This window comes from Macrosteles quadrilineatus, unplaced genomic scaffold (genome assembly GCF_028750875.1).
Source record: "Macrosteles quadrilineatus isolate MER2022 unplaced genomic scaffold, UCM_ALF_1.0 Scaffold_3__2_contigs__length_128488019, whole genome shotgun sequence".
Taxonomy (NCBI): domain Eukaryota; kingdom Metazoa; phylum Arthropoda; class Insecta; order Hemiptera; family Cicadellidae; genus Macrosteles; species Macrosteles quadrilineatus.
In genome coordinates, this window is record NW_026542596.1 from 28,148,635 (window position 1) to 28,165,487 (window position 16,853).

The 16,853-nt window shown below is 36.2% G+C and overlaps 1 protein-coding gene across 3 annotated transcripts in view; it reads right to left on the reverse strand.

The window, feature by feature from the left end:
* The window catches only part of LOC128990800 (histone acetyltransferase KAT6A), an 84,314-nt gene extending 67,894 nt beyond the window's left edge, over nt 1–16,420 (reverse strand). For 2 of the 3 annotated variants that reach the window (XM_054413384.1, XM_054413382.1), the window contains exons 1-2: nt 16,253–16,420; nt 12,630–13,513 (exon numbers count right to left, since the gene is read on the reverse strand). In XM_054413384.1, the coding sequence (XP_054269359.1) occupies nt 12,630–13,289 (660 nt within the window). In that variant the 5' untranslated portion in view covers nt 13,290–13,513; nt 16,253–16,420. Of the gene's footprint in view, nt 1–8,113; nt 8,429–12,629; nt 13,514–16,252 lie in introns of those variants that run through there. The other variant, XM_054413383.1, reaches the window with a different exon arrangement.
* Between the last annotated feature and the right edge of the window lie 433 nt (nt 16,421–16,853).

A 16,853-nucleotide genomic window follows, 5' to 3' on the forward strand; every position in this document is an offset into this window, starting at 1 on the left:
CACTCACCTTACCTCATTAGATTTTTCCACGGCGTTATGACGGTATAAGAAAGATGTGAAGTAATAAACCAGGTATAAGTGTCACAGACTAATGTCATTAATATGCACTGTAAAGGATCTCTTCTATCAATTTTATGTCTAAATTATAATTTATTCTTAGTATAACTTCTCGCACGGCGTTACTTCATCCTAGAAGCTAAAGGTTGTAGTTCGACACCCCACCAGCGAGGATTAGGCTTCTTCGAACACACTAGTGTAAAATTGTTCATTCCCAGTAAATGTGCACGACTCTGGCAGTTTAGGTGAGCGGTGCCGGTAGAGTGTAGTTGTAGAGCACATGTCAGTGGAGTGTGTGAAAGTGGTGGCCGCTCTGTCACGACGTTGACCTTCCTGGAGCTAGGAATGTCTCGTACCACACTAGAGCTTCTGCTAGTTACCAACCGTGTTCGATGTATCACAACATCGTGGAATATGGGGTAGTTTTAAGCCAGGGTTCAAGATGGACACTGATTGACGTAGTAGTCTTAGATCGTACCCTCAGAATAAAATGAGACGGTGAATTGTATGAGTAAGTAGACGAAAGAGTAAAATCGTATGAACGTGGTCATAATGTAATAGGCGATATGTGACAAATCGCCTATTTTGAGAATGGGTATGAAATGGCACTCAACACTCAAGCTTTGATACAGACTTACGACCACGCTGATTTTTCCTGAAGACCATTCTTGATCGATAACAGTTCGGATCACTATTAAACTTTCATAAAGCGCTTCCAACCTTTCTCACGGACAAATCGGCAACCTCCGAAATTACCAGAAAAAGTCTCCAATCACTCAGCTATTTTACAGTCATATTTTCAACGACAAATGTAATGCTATCGGAACTGTAAAGATACGTCCCCATGAGTATTGATTTCCATCCTCTTCAAGGAGACATGAATTGTTCAGGGCCCAAGCAGAAATCCTCTCATTTAGATAGCACAACAGTGGTTCAGCGGGGAACCCTGGACGGTTAAAGCTAGGCGCCCACCGGGCAACCCAGCGGGTGACGCGGCGCGGCGCGGCACGGCGCGACGCGGAGAAAAACTTCCGTCCGCTTCTCCAGGGTTCGCGCCCACCAAGCAACTCTAGCGGAAGCGCGGGGCAGCGCGGAGAATTATTCTTTTGGAGGGGATGCACAGTGCACTTCGATTCGGACCCGAACACTCCCGAAGGGCTCGCGATACTTTCCGAAAACACCCGAATGAGCGGCAGACGAGGGGCAGACGCCGTTTCCGTGCTTCTACCCCGCGCCCACCAGGCAACTCAACGGAGGCGCGGCAACACGAGAGGAAGAAATTCTCCACCGAATTCTCACTGCCGGATTCGAGAAGAAGTTTTTTTTCCGCGCCGCGTTGCACCACCCGCTGGGTTGCTAGGTGGGCGTCAGTCCATAAGATAACATGGCACGGATACGTGGCAACTTTTTTACACGGCGTCGCGCCGCGCCGCGTCACCCGCTGAGTTGCCCGGTGGGCGCCTAGCTTAATACAGAAACACTCGTGCCACCATGTGCATGGGAGTGGCGGATAGAATCGGTTATCAGGTCACTTCCCCGATCGTAAAAACTCAACCTTAAAAGCCCACTGCCAAACCTGTTTACGCAAGGTCAAATCGTCAAGGTCGAAACTCAAAGCATTGTTTAACCAAAATGCTCAAATGGAAACGTGATTTTGAATTTGTTATTTGGCACCTTTTATGTGTGGTTAGTATTAGTTAACATTATAATCTATACAACACTAATGACACAAAATAAACTCAAGTGTCGAGTCGTGCGAACCGCAAAAGATTTAGAAATATTTATGCAGGTACCATCATCAAATCGCTTGATATTCTACGATATGCCAATGTGAAAAAGAAATACTGTATTTTAATTGGTTGAGCGATTTAGCGCCTTCTATCAGTGTCACACACAAGCAAAGCATGTTCTATATATCTGATCGCAAATGAAAAAAACACGGTATCTTAAGTTCACAATAAACAGTGTACGTGGACAAAAAACTTCTGAGACCAGTTTGGTTTTTAAAGATAAGAGATCAGATTTAGCAAATATGCATATTAAATTACAGACAACATTTAAATACAGGATCGATAGCATAGCATGGGTTAAACTATTAAAATTAACTAAACCCGAATGCCTCCATTACTCATAGTCATAGGCTAAATTAGTAATTTTTTATTGAAAAAGAATAGAGTTGTGTGAGCCAGTCACAGAATGCGCTAGTGACTAAAATTATATTTTATACCTTATTTTTTGTAGCTGACCAGGTTGATGGGTCATAACAGTTGCTATACCTCATCATAAGTCATGCCCTAAGTTTAAGTTGGTTAAAGTTAAGATTATGTTTGAGATTGTGTATTCGGCAGATTTTAGTAATTTAGATCAGCGCAATCTGTAGGTGGCTCACATCAACTACGACGATTTAAAAAAAAAAAAAAAACTGGCTATAAATGTGACATGGGGATGGAATGTCTAGTTTTATACAAGTTCTCAAGGCCTAGCTATAAACTGAACTTATTTATTGTTGGATCATAGTGTGATAAGAATATATTTTAATTGACTATCTGTTGCAAGAGATAGCACCCAGTCTCTACCTAAGTGTACCACCGTCAAAATACAAATTTTCGGGACTTCTGTTTCCAAAACCTGAATTTTTTCAAAGACTGGATATTGAAATGTCACATAATACAGATAAAGAGTGAATCCTTTACTCTTCGGTAAAAGTTTTATTTAAATTTTATGACAAGTAACCTTTAAACTCGAGATTTAAAAACTGTGTTGGGAGAGCGATACAAAGAAATACAACACAACACACACATTTCTACTGTGTAGATAACAGCATGGTAATTAGTTAAACTCAAGGTTTCGCGAATGCAAGATACAATCACACATCCTCTCGGGCAACGTACCCGGTATATTGCACGACTATGACGTAGAATCTTTGTAGAACGTAGACCACCTGCCTTGGTGCACAGAGTGGGACGGCCACATACAGATTGGCCAATGGTTTAAGGGTCGTTTCTAACATACAGATTGACCAAAGGTCCTAATGAGCAGGGGAAAAAATGGGGGAGGAGCTTACAGCAGTGATGTGTCTGGGGGAGGAGCTAGTCTATTCAAGTAAACTGTTTGTTAACGTTTTCTAATCTTACCAGTAACAGAGGTGGCCAAGCTCAAGAGACGAATTTTACTTTTTAAAACACCAAGTTTTATGTAAACTGTTAAGTAAACAAATAAGGTTTTTACATTCAACTGTAGCTTAAACTAAACAGTGCGGTAATCTAATACAAATAATAGGATATAAAATCAAACTAATTGCTTATTAACTCACTATCAATTTCTTTTCAAGTACACAAATTACATTTTTTGGGAGGTCGAGTTGGTTACGAAATTGTTAGTTTGTTTGACCTAGTTATAGCAATAAGGATAATGTTACCATTTAAAAGTCCTGAAGTGTTCTTTCAAGATTCAAAACATAAGCATTCACGTTTTTATGTGTATACCCATTGTTTGGAAATTACCTTGAATATCTGTCTTAGTATTTCGCACACGATGTTAATTTTTAAGTCCACAAAACCAATCTAGCAATATTCATCATTATAGGAGTAGTATTTTAACAAAAGTTAAAAAAGGAAAAAGATATTCCATTGGAAGTGAAATAACCTGAATAAAATGTTCTACCACAGAGTTTAAAAATCTACTCACTTATTCAACATTTACGTAAACCAATAATAAAAATTCTAAACTTCAAATAATTCTTAACATTTTGCCTTAAAATCCTGAAATAAATAATAATTTGTTATTAATACTCAGTCAGCTACATTTTCAGTTGCCGCTAAAAGAAAATAATAACTCCAAATTGGAGGTATTATTCCATTTGGATGATATCCTGTGAAAGCATATATAATCTCGTCATATAAGCTTTCAAAATTGCTTAGTTTGTGCTAAAAATCTAAACTTCAAATAATTCTTAACATTTTGCCTTAAAATCCTGAAATAAATAATAATTTGTTATTAATATTCAGTCAGCTACATTTTCAGTTGCCGCTAAAAGAAAATAATAACTCCAAATTGGAGGTATTATTCCATTTGGATGATATCCTGTGAAAGCATATAATCTCGTCATATTAGCTTTTAAAATTGCATAGTTTGTGCTGAATTCTGTTGTCAATCATCTGAACTTGTTCAAGTTTACAATGAAATTTTGTTTAAATCAAAACATATGTCCATAGTACAATTTTGTTTACATCCATACGAAAATTGGGTTATCTGTAAGTCGGTGATGTTTAAGTTAAAAGAAAATTTTGTATTATCTATACTACAGTATTATATAAAAATCTAATGGTGTCTGTCTGTATGTGTAAAAATTAGTATTTTTGCAACTTCAAAATTGAAATTTAAAATGTCAATAGTAAATTAAAAGATATTTAATTAAGGGAGATAAAGGTAAAACATGTATGTCAAAGTTCTATTCGAAGATTTTGTCAGGTTTTTTCATATCAGTCTACACAAGATTTTAAATTAATCCAAACCAAAATGGTACTATCCACTACTTACCACATTTAAAAGTTATAACTTTAACTTCTCTATTTAGGCCATAAAAGTTGAATTTTGTTTCTAAAAGCGTTTGCGGATGTGTAACTATTATATGCAACAGATGTAAAGATTAAAATGTTTCTATTTTGTGTCCTATTCCCGTTGCAAGGCACGGGTACAACAGCTAGTTTTGTATAAAATGTAAAGAAGAAAATGGTTCACGTTAGATTTTTTGTGTTCATAGTATGTGTCATTAGTATTATTAATCTTTCTGAAGTTTCCTTGAAGAGATCGCTCACGCAATGAAAATAATAGAGATATGATGAGACATCATGTTTTCACCCTTAAAAACTACAATATATCGTAGTACTAATATTGTGAAATTTTGTGAGTCTGTTCGTTTGTTTGATATCCAATCACGCATTAACTAGGTACCGGTCGGATCGGGTTGAAATTTGGTATGAAGATAGCTCACATTCCCGATTAACATATCTAGTCGTATTCTTATACCAAAAATAATTTCGGGCTATGCCCCAATGGCTCCATAGATTCCAATGTTAACCTAATGAGTATTTATAAATAAAATGAATTAAAAAATGTAGTCAGCTTTTTCAACTACACAAGTTGGTTCTACGATATTCAATAGCATTAAAGAGACCACCTCTGTATCTGGTAAGATAAGAAAACGTTAACAAACAGTTTACTTGAATAGACTAGCTCCTCCCCCAGACACATCACTGCTGTAAGCTCCTCCCCCATTTTTTGCCCCTGCTCATTAGGACCTTTGGTCAATCTGTATGTTAGAAAAGACCCTTAAACCATTGGCCAATCTGTACGCGCGCAGTGGGACTCAAGCCCAATATGACCCACAACTTTCCATGTATAAATGTGATTTCCAATAAATATATAATTAACATAAATATTTCACTATGAATAGAACTATAGAGTGAAGAACTATGGAACTATGGAGTTTTATTCCTATGTTAAAAGCTGGACCTAGTTAGAATTGTAGTTAGGCCTAAATTGCTCATTCGAGTCGTAAATTTTCGGCGGTACAGACAGGTACAAGTACACGTAGCGTCTAGTACAGAATGCGGGCAAGTGTACCAACTTAAAACAATAAAAGAGAAATCGCGCAAGTGGGGCTCGACAGACGTGATCGGGCGGGCAAGTGTCTTTGTCTGTGGCGAGAGGGGGGACAAGATGCTCACTGGCGGCAATTAGACAGCTGTTTTGGCAGCACCTGGTCACTTACACACCCCTCACCCATCCCACCACAACACAATACACATAGACAATAATATCGCCTTTGACTATCCAATAGTCAATGGTATCGCAGAAATTAGTAATTTTGGCTTCATCTAGCCACATTGACGGTGGATCCATTCAACTCAGTATTTTTATTAAAACTAGCGATAACTTTAACATGGAATGGAACGGCTGTTTCTGTCCATAGTCAAAGATAATACTAAATACCATAAGTGATTAGGGACTATAGTGATATTGTACTGGTCAATAGGTCGTGTAAACCGGCCGCGACCGTCAAAAACAATTCCAGTACCAAAGGAATGAACAACTAACTTCATGTTTTGTTACTGGCCAAGATCAACCGCATAGTGAGTTATCGCAGTGCTCACCTAGTAATTAGAGTTCCCCGGTTCAATCCTGGGTAAAATCGGTATTTCAAATTGTTTAAAACTATACAAAACTGCTCATATTTGGATTAAAATACGCCAATTAGCTTCCCCATCGTAATTGGCAATAATAAAGCTGATTCTTTTACCAGGATAATTTTGTCGGCCAAAAATTGGCTTCCGTCGGGTTCAGCTGTCTACTGATTATAGCATTTCAAAACAATGTACCAAGTAGGATAGGCCTAGTATTGATATTGATGCAAATAAACTATGAGGAGCAAACAAAAGCATTAATTGTTCAGAATTGAACCGACCCTAAATGAACAGTGGTAGTTTTAAGTGATGTAGTTAAGCGAGGATTGAAAATGAATGGAGGGGTGCATAATGATGTTCATCGCTGGGGCTCCGCCGACAAGTAGGTCAAGTGAGAAATCCTTCCGCCGCGCCTAGACTCCACAGAAGAAAAGTATGTCTGATTTGTGACTGGGCTGGGTTTAAGTGTTCAATTTTAAAAACCTTCAACTGATTAATAATAGTTGAAGAGATTAACTCGTTCCTCACGAGTCTTGCTTGCACGATGCTTTCCCATGTTTACTGACAATTATTTTCCAGATAATTAAAGTCAAAATAAAATATTACAATTCGGTTCATACATTTGCTCGCTCGAACGGGCTTTGTTAAATAAACAAAAAGTGTAGGGGTAGTGCAAAACATTACCCTTATTTTCAAATCAAGTTCGGTTTTAAAATATCGATTTTAAATTTTAGTTTTGCTATGTACTAAACTCTATACAGCTGTGGTACCTAGTGTGTCGATATGATTATCATGTCAGGAGAAGAAGACTACAAGACGAACAGTGGATCCACTTGTATGAAATATCAAAGCATTGCATAGAGAATAGAGCAAGATCTCGCCTTAATATGTTTTTGAACAATTAAATAGATTAGCTTATTGTGTATATTATGATCAACGTAGCTGCCTAAACCTAAAGATGTTGTTAAATTTGTAAAACCTCTACATAAAGGGAAATTTATTAGTGTATTTAATCATAAATACATTAATTAATGGATATCAACCACAAAATATTATAATTCTGGCTTACTTATTGAGGGACTAAGGTCATCTGTTATCTTCCAAGATAAGACACTGCTTATCAACTCGATAAACTCAATACGCGGTCTCCTACACCTGATAGTGTTACAATGTGTGGATTTTATAATGTCAAAGAATCCAAAACCATGTCAGTAATCTTCACAAAGAAATTACAAATAAGGACAGCTTTTAACTAATATAGTTTATTTTATATTAAATAACAAAGAGCTATGCCTAATTATTTTAACACCTTGTGTATTTTTATCCATTTCTGTAAGTTATGCTAATACCAGTAAGATTAGTTGTATTTGCACTATTCTTGGCTTCATCTTCAAGAGGAAGTAATTTCATCTATTAACCCAAATATGTAAGACCATTATAAATTTAATAGCGTTAGCGAATACAGTTACTACGAGACTATAAAATACGATTTTAGTTAAAACTACTAACCCGTGCACACGAGAGTAGATACAGTAATTACGCACAATTGAAAACTAATCCTTGGAGGCGAGGTACGATTGAAAACTAGGTACAGTCCAAACTCCGTACATATAGGCATTATAACTGATTATCTTTTAATTTTATTTGACGATCTTGGATAAAAGATCAACAGAACTGGTTTTAGTAACAAGTTACACAAACACAATACATCTCACGTTATACTACGTTCAATAGAAAACATAAGCACCCACATATGCGTCGTCTGGTTGTAAAACAAAAGATAAGAAACTAAACTATTCGTCTGGAAACATTCAGTGCCATATTATGCGCGCCATTTGACACCCGTTACTTCATAAGAAAGCACACATTACCTCAATAAATTCCTTAAAGCTGTCCACATTGATGAACATAATTCCAAACACAATACACTCGCGGTCACCGATACATTTACCGAACTTGTAACAAACTAGAGAGACTCATTTCAACGCCCGTCCAAGATAATCGTGCTTCACTAGTGTCCATAGTCGTGTTGTTATCAGTTCAGTAATGGCGTCTCTTATCACCTTCCCCTCCCTTCAACAGTTACAGCGTAGCTATTTGTACACATGTGGTACAGAACTACAAAACAGCAATGAGTTAATAACACACACACGCAGTTCCTTGATAATGTACCAATGTTTGCACCTAATCATGTTCATGAGCAACTAATCTCCTCAAGTATTACAAGACGAAGTAGCTGGTGTTTAAAGAACATGCACACATTCTAAGTTATCAGAAGGAATACATTTTATTGAAATCTATTTTAGTCTCCTCAGTAGCACTGCCACAGTATTTGACAGATACATGGCGATTGTATGCCCTTCAGTATTTGCTCAGTGTAGTTACTGCTTTACCAGTTACGTGCGGTGTACCATTGGAATTTTTGATCATCGGTATTGAGGCATTTAATGCCCTGTTCGTTGCGCGGTATTGCAATGTGCAATGTACGCGGTACTGTCGACTGTCGCGGTATCCGGCGGGTGGCTGGCGGCCGGCGCGGCGTGTGAATGACACAGTGTTGCCACATTGTGCAAGGCCAGCTGCCACTGCTACCTAGATACCTCACTGCCTCGTTCGCCATCCCAACTGCGCTCACAAATTAATTAACCAACCTCTTTATCATCTTCCAACTACTAGTTCCTCTAGTACGCGTTTTCATTGCAACCTTTCAAAAGTTTGGAGCTTTAGTGAATTTCCATTTCCCTATAGGGAAGTGGCTATTATCGTAGGTGGAGGGTAAGACCTAAGCCCGGGATCGATTTACTTTTTCATTTTGATGTCCCCGCCCCAGAGGCCAAAAACTATACGTTCAAATTGTTATATAAAAAGTGTATAGGGCCTATTTAGTTGAAGATATATCAAACTATATATAAATATATAATACGCTAAGCCAATTTTTGTGAACAGAACTCCTCCCTCATTTTTGGACCGATTTTGATTATTGAAGTGTCAAAAGGATAGCCCTGATCTGTACTTTTGCAAAGTGTTTTTATTTATTTTTATTTTTATTAGTTCGGGCTGGATCTTCCATCAAAGATGGGGTTTCTCCCATAAGATTAACATGGGGGAATCTAAATATTTCATTGGAAACTTTGTCTCCACTAGAAGAGACCGGCTGGGCGTATAAACTTGGTAGAGGTGTCCAAAGAAAGGTCTTAGTCTGTAGATGAGTTATCAAAAGAAAAACAAAGTAAATTCCCTTAATTAGGGTTCTGCCCCAGAAGCCTTTAAAAGATTCCTCCACAGATCTGTTTACATTTTGGCCATGTGTGGATAGGCTAATACTTTTTAATGAAACAGCTGTTAATTTTTAAATTGTATAATTACAACACACATGTATTGAGAGTTACTGAATTGTCCAAAGGAAGTATTTGCAATGTTATTTTCTTGAACTCTTAGAGAGCCTTTGAATGTTATTAGACTAATGATAAAATGGTGCATGTTTACTAGCCGTACAAAAAATTTAATTTATCTCTAAAAAATATATTCCTAAAGTGCATTGAGCAGCAGCCTAAAAAATACTATGTAACTTCCTCATATAGTTACAAAATGTTACGAAAAACATATTGACCAGAGTAAAATGACGATTCAACTTATTTTTGGAAATTATTCCAACAAAACACTAATTGGTTTGAATTGACCAAGAGCGTAAGTAATGTGAACAAAATTAAAACAATATCTACTAATCTTTTTAAAACCACCAAAAGTCTCAGAAACTTTACAAAATAATTTTTCAACTGCATGACATAACCTGGGACTTTTGAATGCATACACAAAACGAATCTCACATACTACATTCAACAACAACAACAATATGAACGTCTTTGATGTGGCGAACACAAGTAAATAACATCAAGAGAAAAATATCGAACGAAGCTCTATTTTAACTATACTGGCAATGGTAAAATTAAGATACATTCGAATAACATTGAGTTACACATTACGACAAAATAACAAAACGGATCTACCGACCGTAATAATGACCGTGGTAATGTAGGCCTACACTAAGAAAATGTCTTGTCATAGATGAAGTAATATAATATATTAATATATTTAGTCATATGTTTGTAATTTATCAATACTTCATCTACGGTCTTGTGCTACAACGGAATACTTCACGATTTACGATACAGGAATGTTGTAAAGTATTCTACATTTTGAACATTGTTTTTATGATAGCTGTAGATATATAAAAATAAAAAATAATATTTGAAAATTGTTTTAATTTCTTTTAGGCCTAGTTAGGCATACTTTGTTAGATTTATAGCATTGTGCATTCTTTTAAACTACCTATAAAGTTAAGAATTACTAATATTCGTGGCTTATCTAGGCTATATAAATAAAATTAGAGTTTTGTCTGTACATTGCTCAGACTTGTAAATATTTAGGCTATTTTTATGTTTTATACATTAAAGAAGCTGAAACAAGTTTATCTCTATTTCTGTCTGTCTGTCAATCATAGCCAAAGAGGCATTTTACACTGCCTTCTCCCAAAAAACGATAGAACCTATCAAGATCCAAATCATTTAAATGTATTCACTGGATTGGCAAGAGTGTCTTTAGCCATTAAAATATGGCCTCAATACTTCATAAATTAAATTACTGACGTTCAAAAACGCAGTTTTGAGCAATTTTTGTCATGTTTTCTCCCAATGTTTATCACATAACTTATTCATCTATGAAATAAAGAACAGATGTTCGGATCAAGATTATTTTTTTCTAGCTGTCACTGATATGTTTGTACATTATTTGTTGTTTAAATACCGCAAACATTTCCGATCACGTTGTGAAAGTCAATTCTAACCAAGTGAGATTAAAAACGTTTTTATTACATAAACTTGCTTTTCCAATGCGTCACTTTCTGTTATTTCTCACCGCTATGTGATGCAATCGCTGGATCATACAGCCAATAGGCCCTTAGCCCATCTCTTGGGCACTTAGGCTCCTAACCAATTATTCATAACAACCTTTTCGACAACGATCCTTGTTACCGGTATTTTTACCTAGAATACATGGCCTACCTACTTAGGAAATAAAATTACAAACGTCCAAAAACCCAACATTGTGTGGCAAAACAAACTATAAATGCCTAATGGCCACATAGTTAGGCCACCATGATTAAAAATACAGTTCTAGGATATACAGTAGGTAAATGTACTTCGGTACCTACTACAATGGTTTGTTGCGAAATTGTAAAACATCTGTTGCCTCAGTGCTAATTAGGCCTAAATATTTTAAAACCCTCAGGAGCAGTTTGGATTTTTAAGGTTTCTGATTTTTTACGTTACGATTTTCGATGCTCTACTGTAGTTTACCAGTGAAACCAATTCTATCCTATTTTTAACCCAACATATCATCCTCGTATTCAAACTCTTTTAAATCAAAATGGGACTTTGAAATGTTACAAGTAAAAGGTTGTAGGGTTAGGTTGGAACAGTTTCATTTTGATATTTAAAAGTTATAATTCACATAAAATAATAAATATTTTTAAAATGGTACGGTACTAGGTTAAATTAGGACCTGGAGCCGGGACTGATTACTTTTTCATTTTGATGTCCCTAACTTAGAGGCCAAAAATACTTTTCTTTCAAATTTTTATATATGTCGATACACGTCTGTGAAATCAATAACTTGAGTTAAATTTAGGTACTGGTAGTTTTGATAAAAAATTCGGTTTGAAGGTTTAAGGCGGGATTAAACTCGAATGAATGAGTTTGAGAACCAGCATGATCGGACTATGGGAACAGAGTTTATTGGGGTAAAAATTTTTTTTTTTATTTTTGACCCTCATTTTATTAGCCTCCCTGTAATAGCAAACCTAGGTACTCGTTAACACTAATGTAGGCTAATTAAAAATACAGGCAAATGGAAATCCGCTTAGTCTGCAAGTTTGCTGCAGCGGGGGTATTTGTGTTTACATGTTGTAGTTCAGGCCAAGGGGTTTTGTTTGTTTTGCATCGCGTGTAAACAGATAACTTAACAGCTTTTTTCTCTCCACACACACTTTCCTCCCCTAAGTGTCAGTCACCATTAGAATTCGCCTAAACCACCATCAGAACCGCTGATTGACACTTAAATTTGTGATTTTTCATTTAATATTTTAAACACTTTTGCCTTCTGACAAAAGATTATTGCATTTTTGAATTCAGCGTGAATAAAAACTGTTTCAATTACTGGTAAGTTTGATATAGGCTATAAAAATAGATTTTAATCAGTGAAAGTATATGGTACTCAACTTTTAACCCTTTATTCTCTACTCTGAAATGCATCAGTATCGGTGAGTTGAATAGGCCAAGGAGCGCCTAAGTTACTAAATCATAACGGATAATGAACAAAGATGAAACATACCTTGGCTGGTTCATTATGTTTGTCTGAAGTTCTCTTCTTCCTAGCACAAGACTTAGGCGTTTTAAATGTTTTATCGTCGTCTTCTGAGCGCTCTTGTTTGAGAATATCATCACTTGGTGTTCCAACACTTTCACTTTTAAGTTTCTTTACTTTTGGTTTTTCAGCAACTTGTTCCACAGCCTTATAAAGTTTACCATCAAGCACTACCAAACCCTTGTCAACTGCTCGCTTTGCTGATAATCTTATCACAGTACTCAGATCAACATCCGGATCAGATAGTTCTAATGTATGTGATTGCTGAATGTATTTCTCAATACTTTTTAAACTAGAACCATCATGTTCTTGAAGTTCCCGAGCTGCTCTATATACTACTTTGGATAAATCAGAATCTTTGGTTATTTTTAATTGCCTTGTCTGTTGTACTCCACCAGGGTCCTTATAAGTATTCTGGCCTTTATTAAAAACTTTGAGAACTGTTCCAGCATTGACCAACTGCTCCAAGTATTCTCTTATCACCTCTTCGCTGTGGGGATGGTGTTGACGCACAGCATGACAAATTCTCTCGGCAGAAGGTCTCTGTTTCTGGGCTCGGATTTTGCGTATTGCGTCTAAAATCCATTTTTCCCAATCTGATAAGCTAACATTAACCTGTTCTCTCATTTTTATTTAAACCTACATCAAAGCTCTTAAACGTAAATCCTACCCGGGTACAAGGGGAGTTGATATGTCCTTTATGAATGTAGGCAGCATTGCTACCATTTTAAACTAGTACACTTTACACTTGTCACATTTTTTATATTCCATCCACCGATGCACATGAACTTTCCAAGTAAAGGCCATTAGTTTCCTGCAGGATAGGCTAGCCGTCAGTATCAATTTTACACCTGAAACAACAAGGAAAGATTAAGCTTAGCTTACTGTAGGCCTACTGTCAGTTGCTTAGAAGCCAAAATCTTTTATTTAACTTAAGTTAGCCTAAGTTTACCGTCAGCAAGGTTTCTAAGTTAGTGTTACAAATTATTTGAAACATAGGACTAATTTTCAATAGGCCTAAGTCGGTTTATGTTTAAGTGATAACTTTAAAAGTTATTGAGAGGATTTGCTAATATTTTTAAAAATGTCTTTTAATCTAAAACAGTTCTAAATGACTTAGTTTGTAGGTACCTTAGTTAATAACTTAAGTTCTTGAGAAATCAAGAAGAAAACTAGGTGACAAATTCTTGACCTACCGGGTACCTACTAACATTCTGTCACTAAGTCACAGTTCGGCCAAAACTTCTGTGCGCGTGGATGGGTTGCTACTAGACGAACTAAAACATACGGGTACCTGCTATTGGCAGTGCTGGGGGTAGAGGTGAGTGAGTAGTAAGACAGAAATGTTTTCACAAAAGTACCCCCGCCAACCCTCTCGACTAGACCCAACCAGATCTGGTCGCGCGCACAGAAACTTTGGCCGAACTTTACATGTGTGAAATAGACCAATCCGGTGTCACAATTGTTTTCTTCAACAGACGAATAGTTGATGTACCGGGCATAGGTTTATAGCCTATCAAATAATCAATATATCGATCGATATTTTCATTCAGTTGTTTGTGCCAACCAACAGATATATGGAATTCTACCCGGTTTAACAAATAAGCTCTAGCCTATTCCAAATGTTTTTAAGTGTTGTTAAATGAATTAGCAGTCACCGCTGCTGGCGTTTGGGCTGTTTACCTTAGGCATAAGTTCATAACGTAAGCTTTAAATAAATTACCTATACATTTCTATTAAATTCTAAGCCTAAGTTAGGCTACCTCGGTCAGTGTTCCAAAGTTAGGGGGGTTTAATTCCCATGTTTTTATCATAAGTTAGGCTCTGTTTTAAATTAACTTATTTAAATTAGGACTCCCACTAAGTTTACCTACTTATAGGCCTAAGTTAGCCTAGACTATAAAAATATTGGTACTATAACTTAGCCAATTAGGGAAATTACGAACAACTTTAACTTTTGTTTACAACCATAACTTAAGTTTATGTTGATGGCGGACGTGGATTAGGCGTCCGGCAGTTAAGTACTGTCATAACCTAACCAGCCAGACTTGCTGATACGGTAATGAAAAAATCCGGATGAAGTTTAAATTCTGTTCATAAAATAAAATCATAAATGCCTCAAATTCTAACAAAAGATGTTCTAAGTTAAGAAGAAATGGTATTCTAAGCAAAATCTTTGACAAAAAGTTAGTGACACCTTTGAGATTCAATCTACTTAGGCCTAGGTACCTCTTGAAAATTAGCCGAGTAGGCTACTCTAACTTATCCACTGCACAATGAACACCGACGGCATTCCACCGTATCGTTGTGTTAATGGTCTTCCGAGCCCCCACGACCAGGTGACGTCACTGCCAGACGCCTAAGTTAATCCACGCCGGACGTGTATCCTTTGCGTATGTTGATTTTAAATTTCAGTTACCTTAGGCAGGCTTATTTTCCCTATAAAAAATTAGGCTAACTTAAATGAAACTGCTTACTTATCTTACTTAATTACTGTAAAGTTAATTAACTTAAGTTAGCCTATATACTTATTCCAGTTTAGCACAAAATTCTTAGTTTGTGGTAAAAATAAGTAAAAAATTAAGCCAATTTATAAGGTTGTGGTAACTTAACTTAAATACGATAAGTTAAGTTAGGTCAAGGCCCTGACTCCTAATACCCTCGCTTAATATGAAAAAGGTAAGTTACACTTAGGTAGGCCATTACCCTAACAAGGGATCGTATCTTACTTAGGCCTAACTTAAGTTAAGTTAGGCTATGTTAGGTGAAGAATTAAAATAATTTAACTTTGCAGCAAATTTGATAGGTCTTGCAAGTTATCATAATCATTCAAATAACTCAGTCTATAGGATGAATCTTGGGCATAGGCTAAACTTGTTGGCCCAAGATAACTTAGTAGTTTAGGCCTATAGGGCCTAAGCTACCGCCTACAAAACATAACAGAGCAGATATAAATTATGTCTACCAGGCTAATTTCATGTAAGTTAATTGAATTGATATTGATTGATATTCTCATACCTATTGCCCACCCTACGGAAAAGTAAAGTGACCTTACGATTTAAGTTACCGCCAATCTGATATTTCCGTGTCCATCCATGGTCAATAGCCAACGAACGATATCCAGTCGGCATTTGTGTATTCAGCTCCCCTCTATGATTTGTATTAATTTGAAGATGATCAATAAATCAACCAAACAATTCAAATGTCCGTTTAAAATTATTGTCGGCATTAAAAATCTACAGTTAATAATTAAAACACCTAATAACTTAATTAATTGTGATTAATTCGCACTTCACCAACGGCAAAAACGTCAGATGACAAGAAAGCGGAGCGCCGAGTACACATCATACGATTTAATCTATTAGGATAGAGTGCATACCTAGGCCTAAAAGAGACCATATAAAGATGTATTTGGAAAGGAACAATTTAATAAAACATAGTTGGTTTAATATAGTAATATTTAGAATCATTATGTATGATGTAAAAATAAAGACAATTGAACGGGAAGTTTATCCTCCATCTTAATTCTCTGCACAGCGGAACACAACGATTTGTTCTAAGAAATGTAAAACAGATTCACTTCAACTTACGTTGTTGACAACAATGTGTTGTGATTCACATATTTGATCTAATAAAATGTGCAGTCGAAATAATCCAGAACCAAGAGCGAGAATAAATTTCACTAATCGATTTATGAAATATTGAAGAACACAACATCACTTCACTACACCACTTTGTTTCAAAACATTCTACTGACAGACAAGATGGCGGGCCAATAGCGACTGGCTACCGCGCATCCTACGGCAAGGCAATGTACCAATAGGAAGATGTGAAATTCAATCACATCAAAACACTGAAAACACTCCCATCACCTTGTAAAGAAGCATTAACTTACAAGTAGTAGACATTTATTATTATTAATCACCAGGATTAAACACTTAATTTGAGAATGGAACTGTGAAGTTTGTGAAATGTACAATATCAAGCTAACGAAGTAAATGAAGAAAAGGAAAAAAAATATGATTCTACCTTTTAATATTTCAAGCAAAATTTCAAAAATTGAGGTGATTGAATTGTTTATTGGTTCTAGAGGAACATTATCATTATCATTTTTTGTGAACTTTAGGAAACAATATGATTTGGACAGATCCTTTTTGAAAATTATTATTTACTAGTGAACCTGTGCGGCTC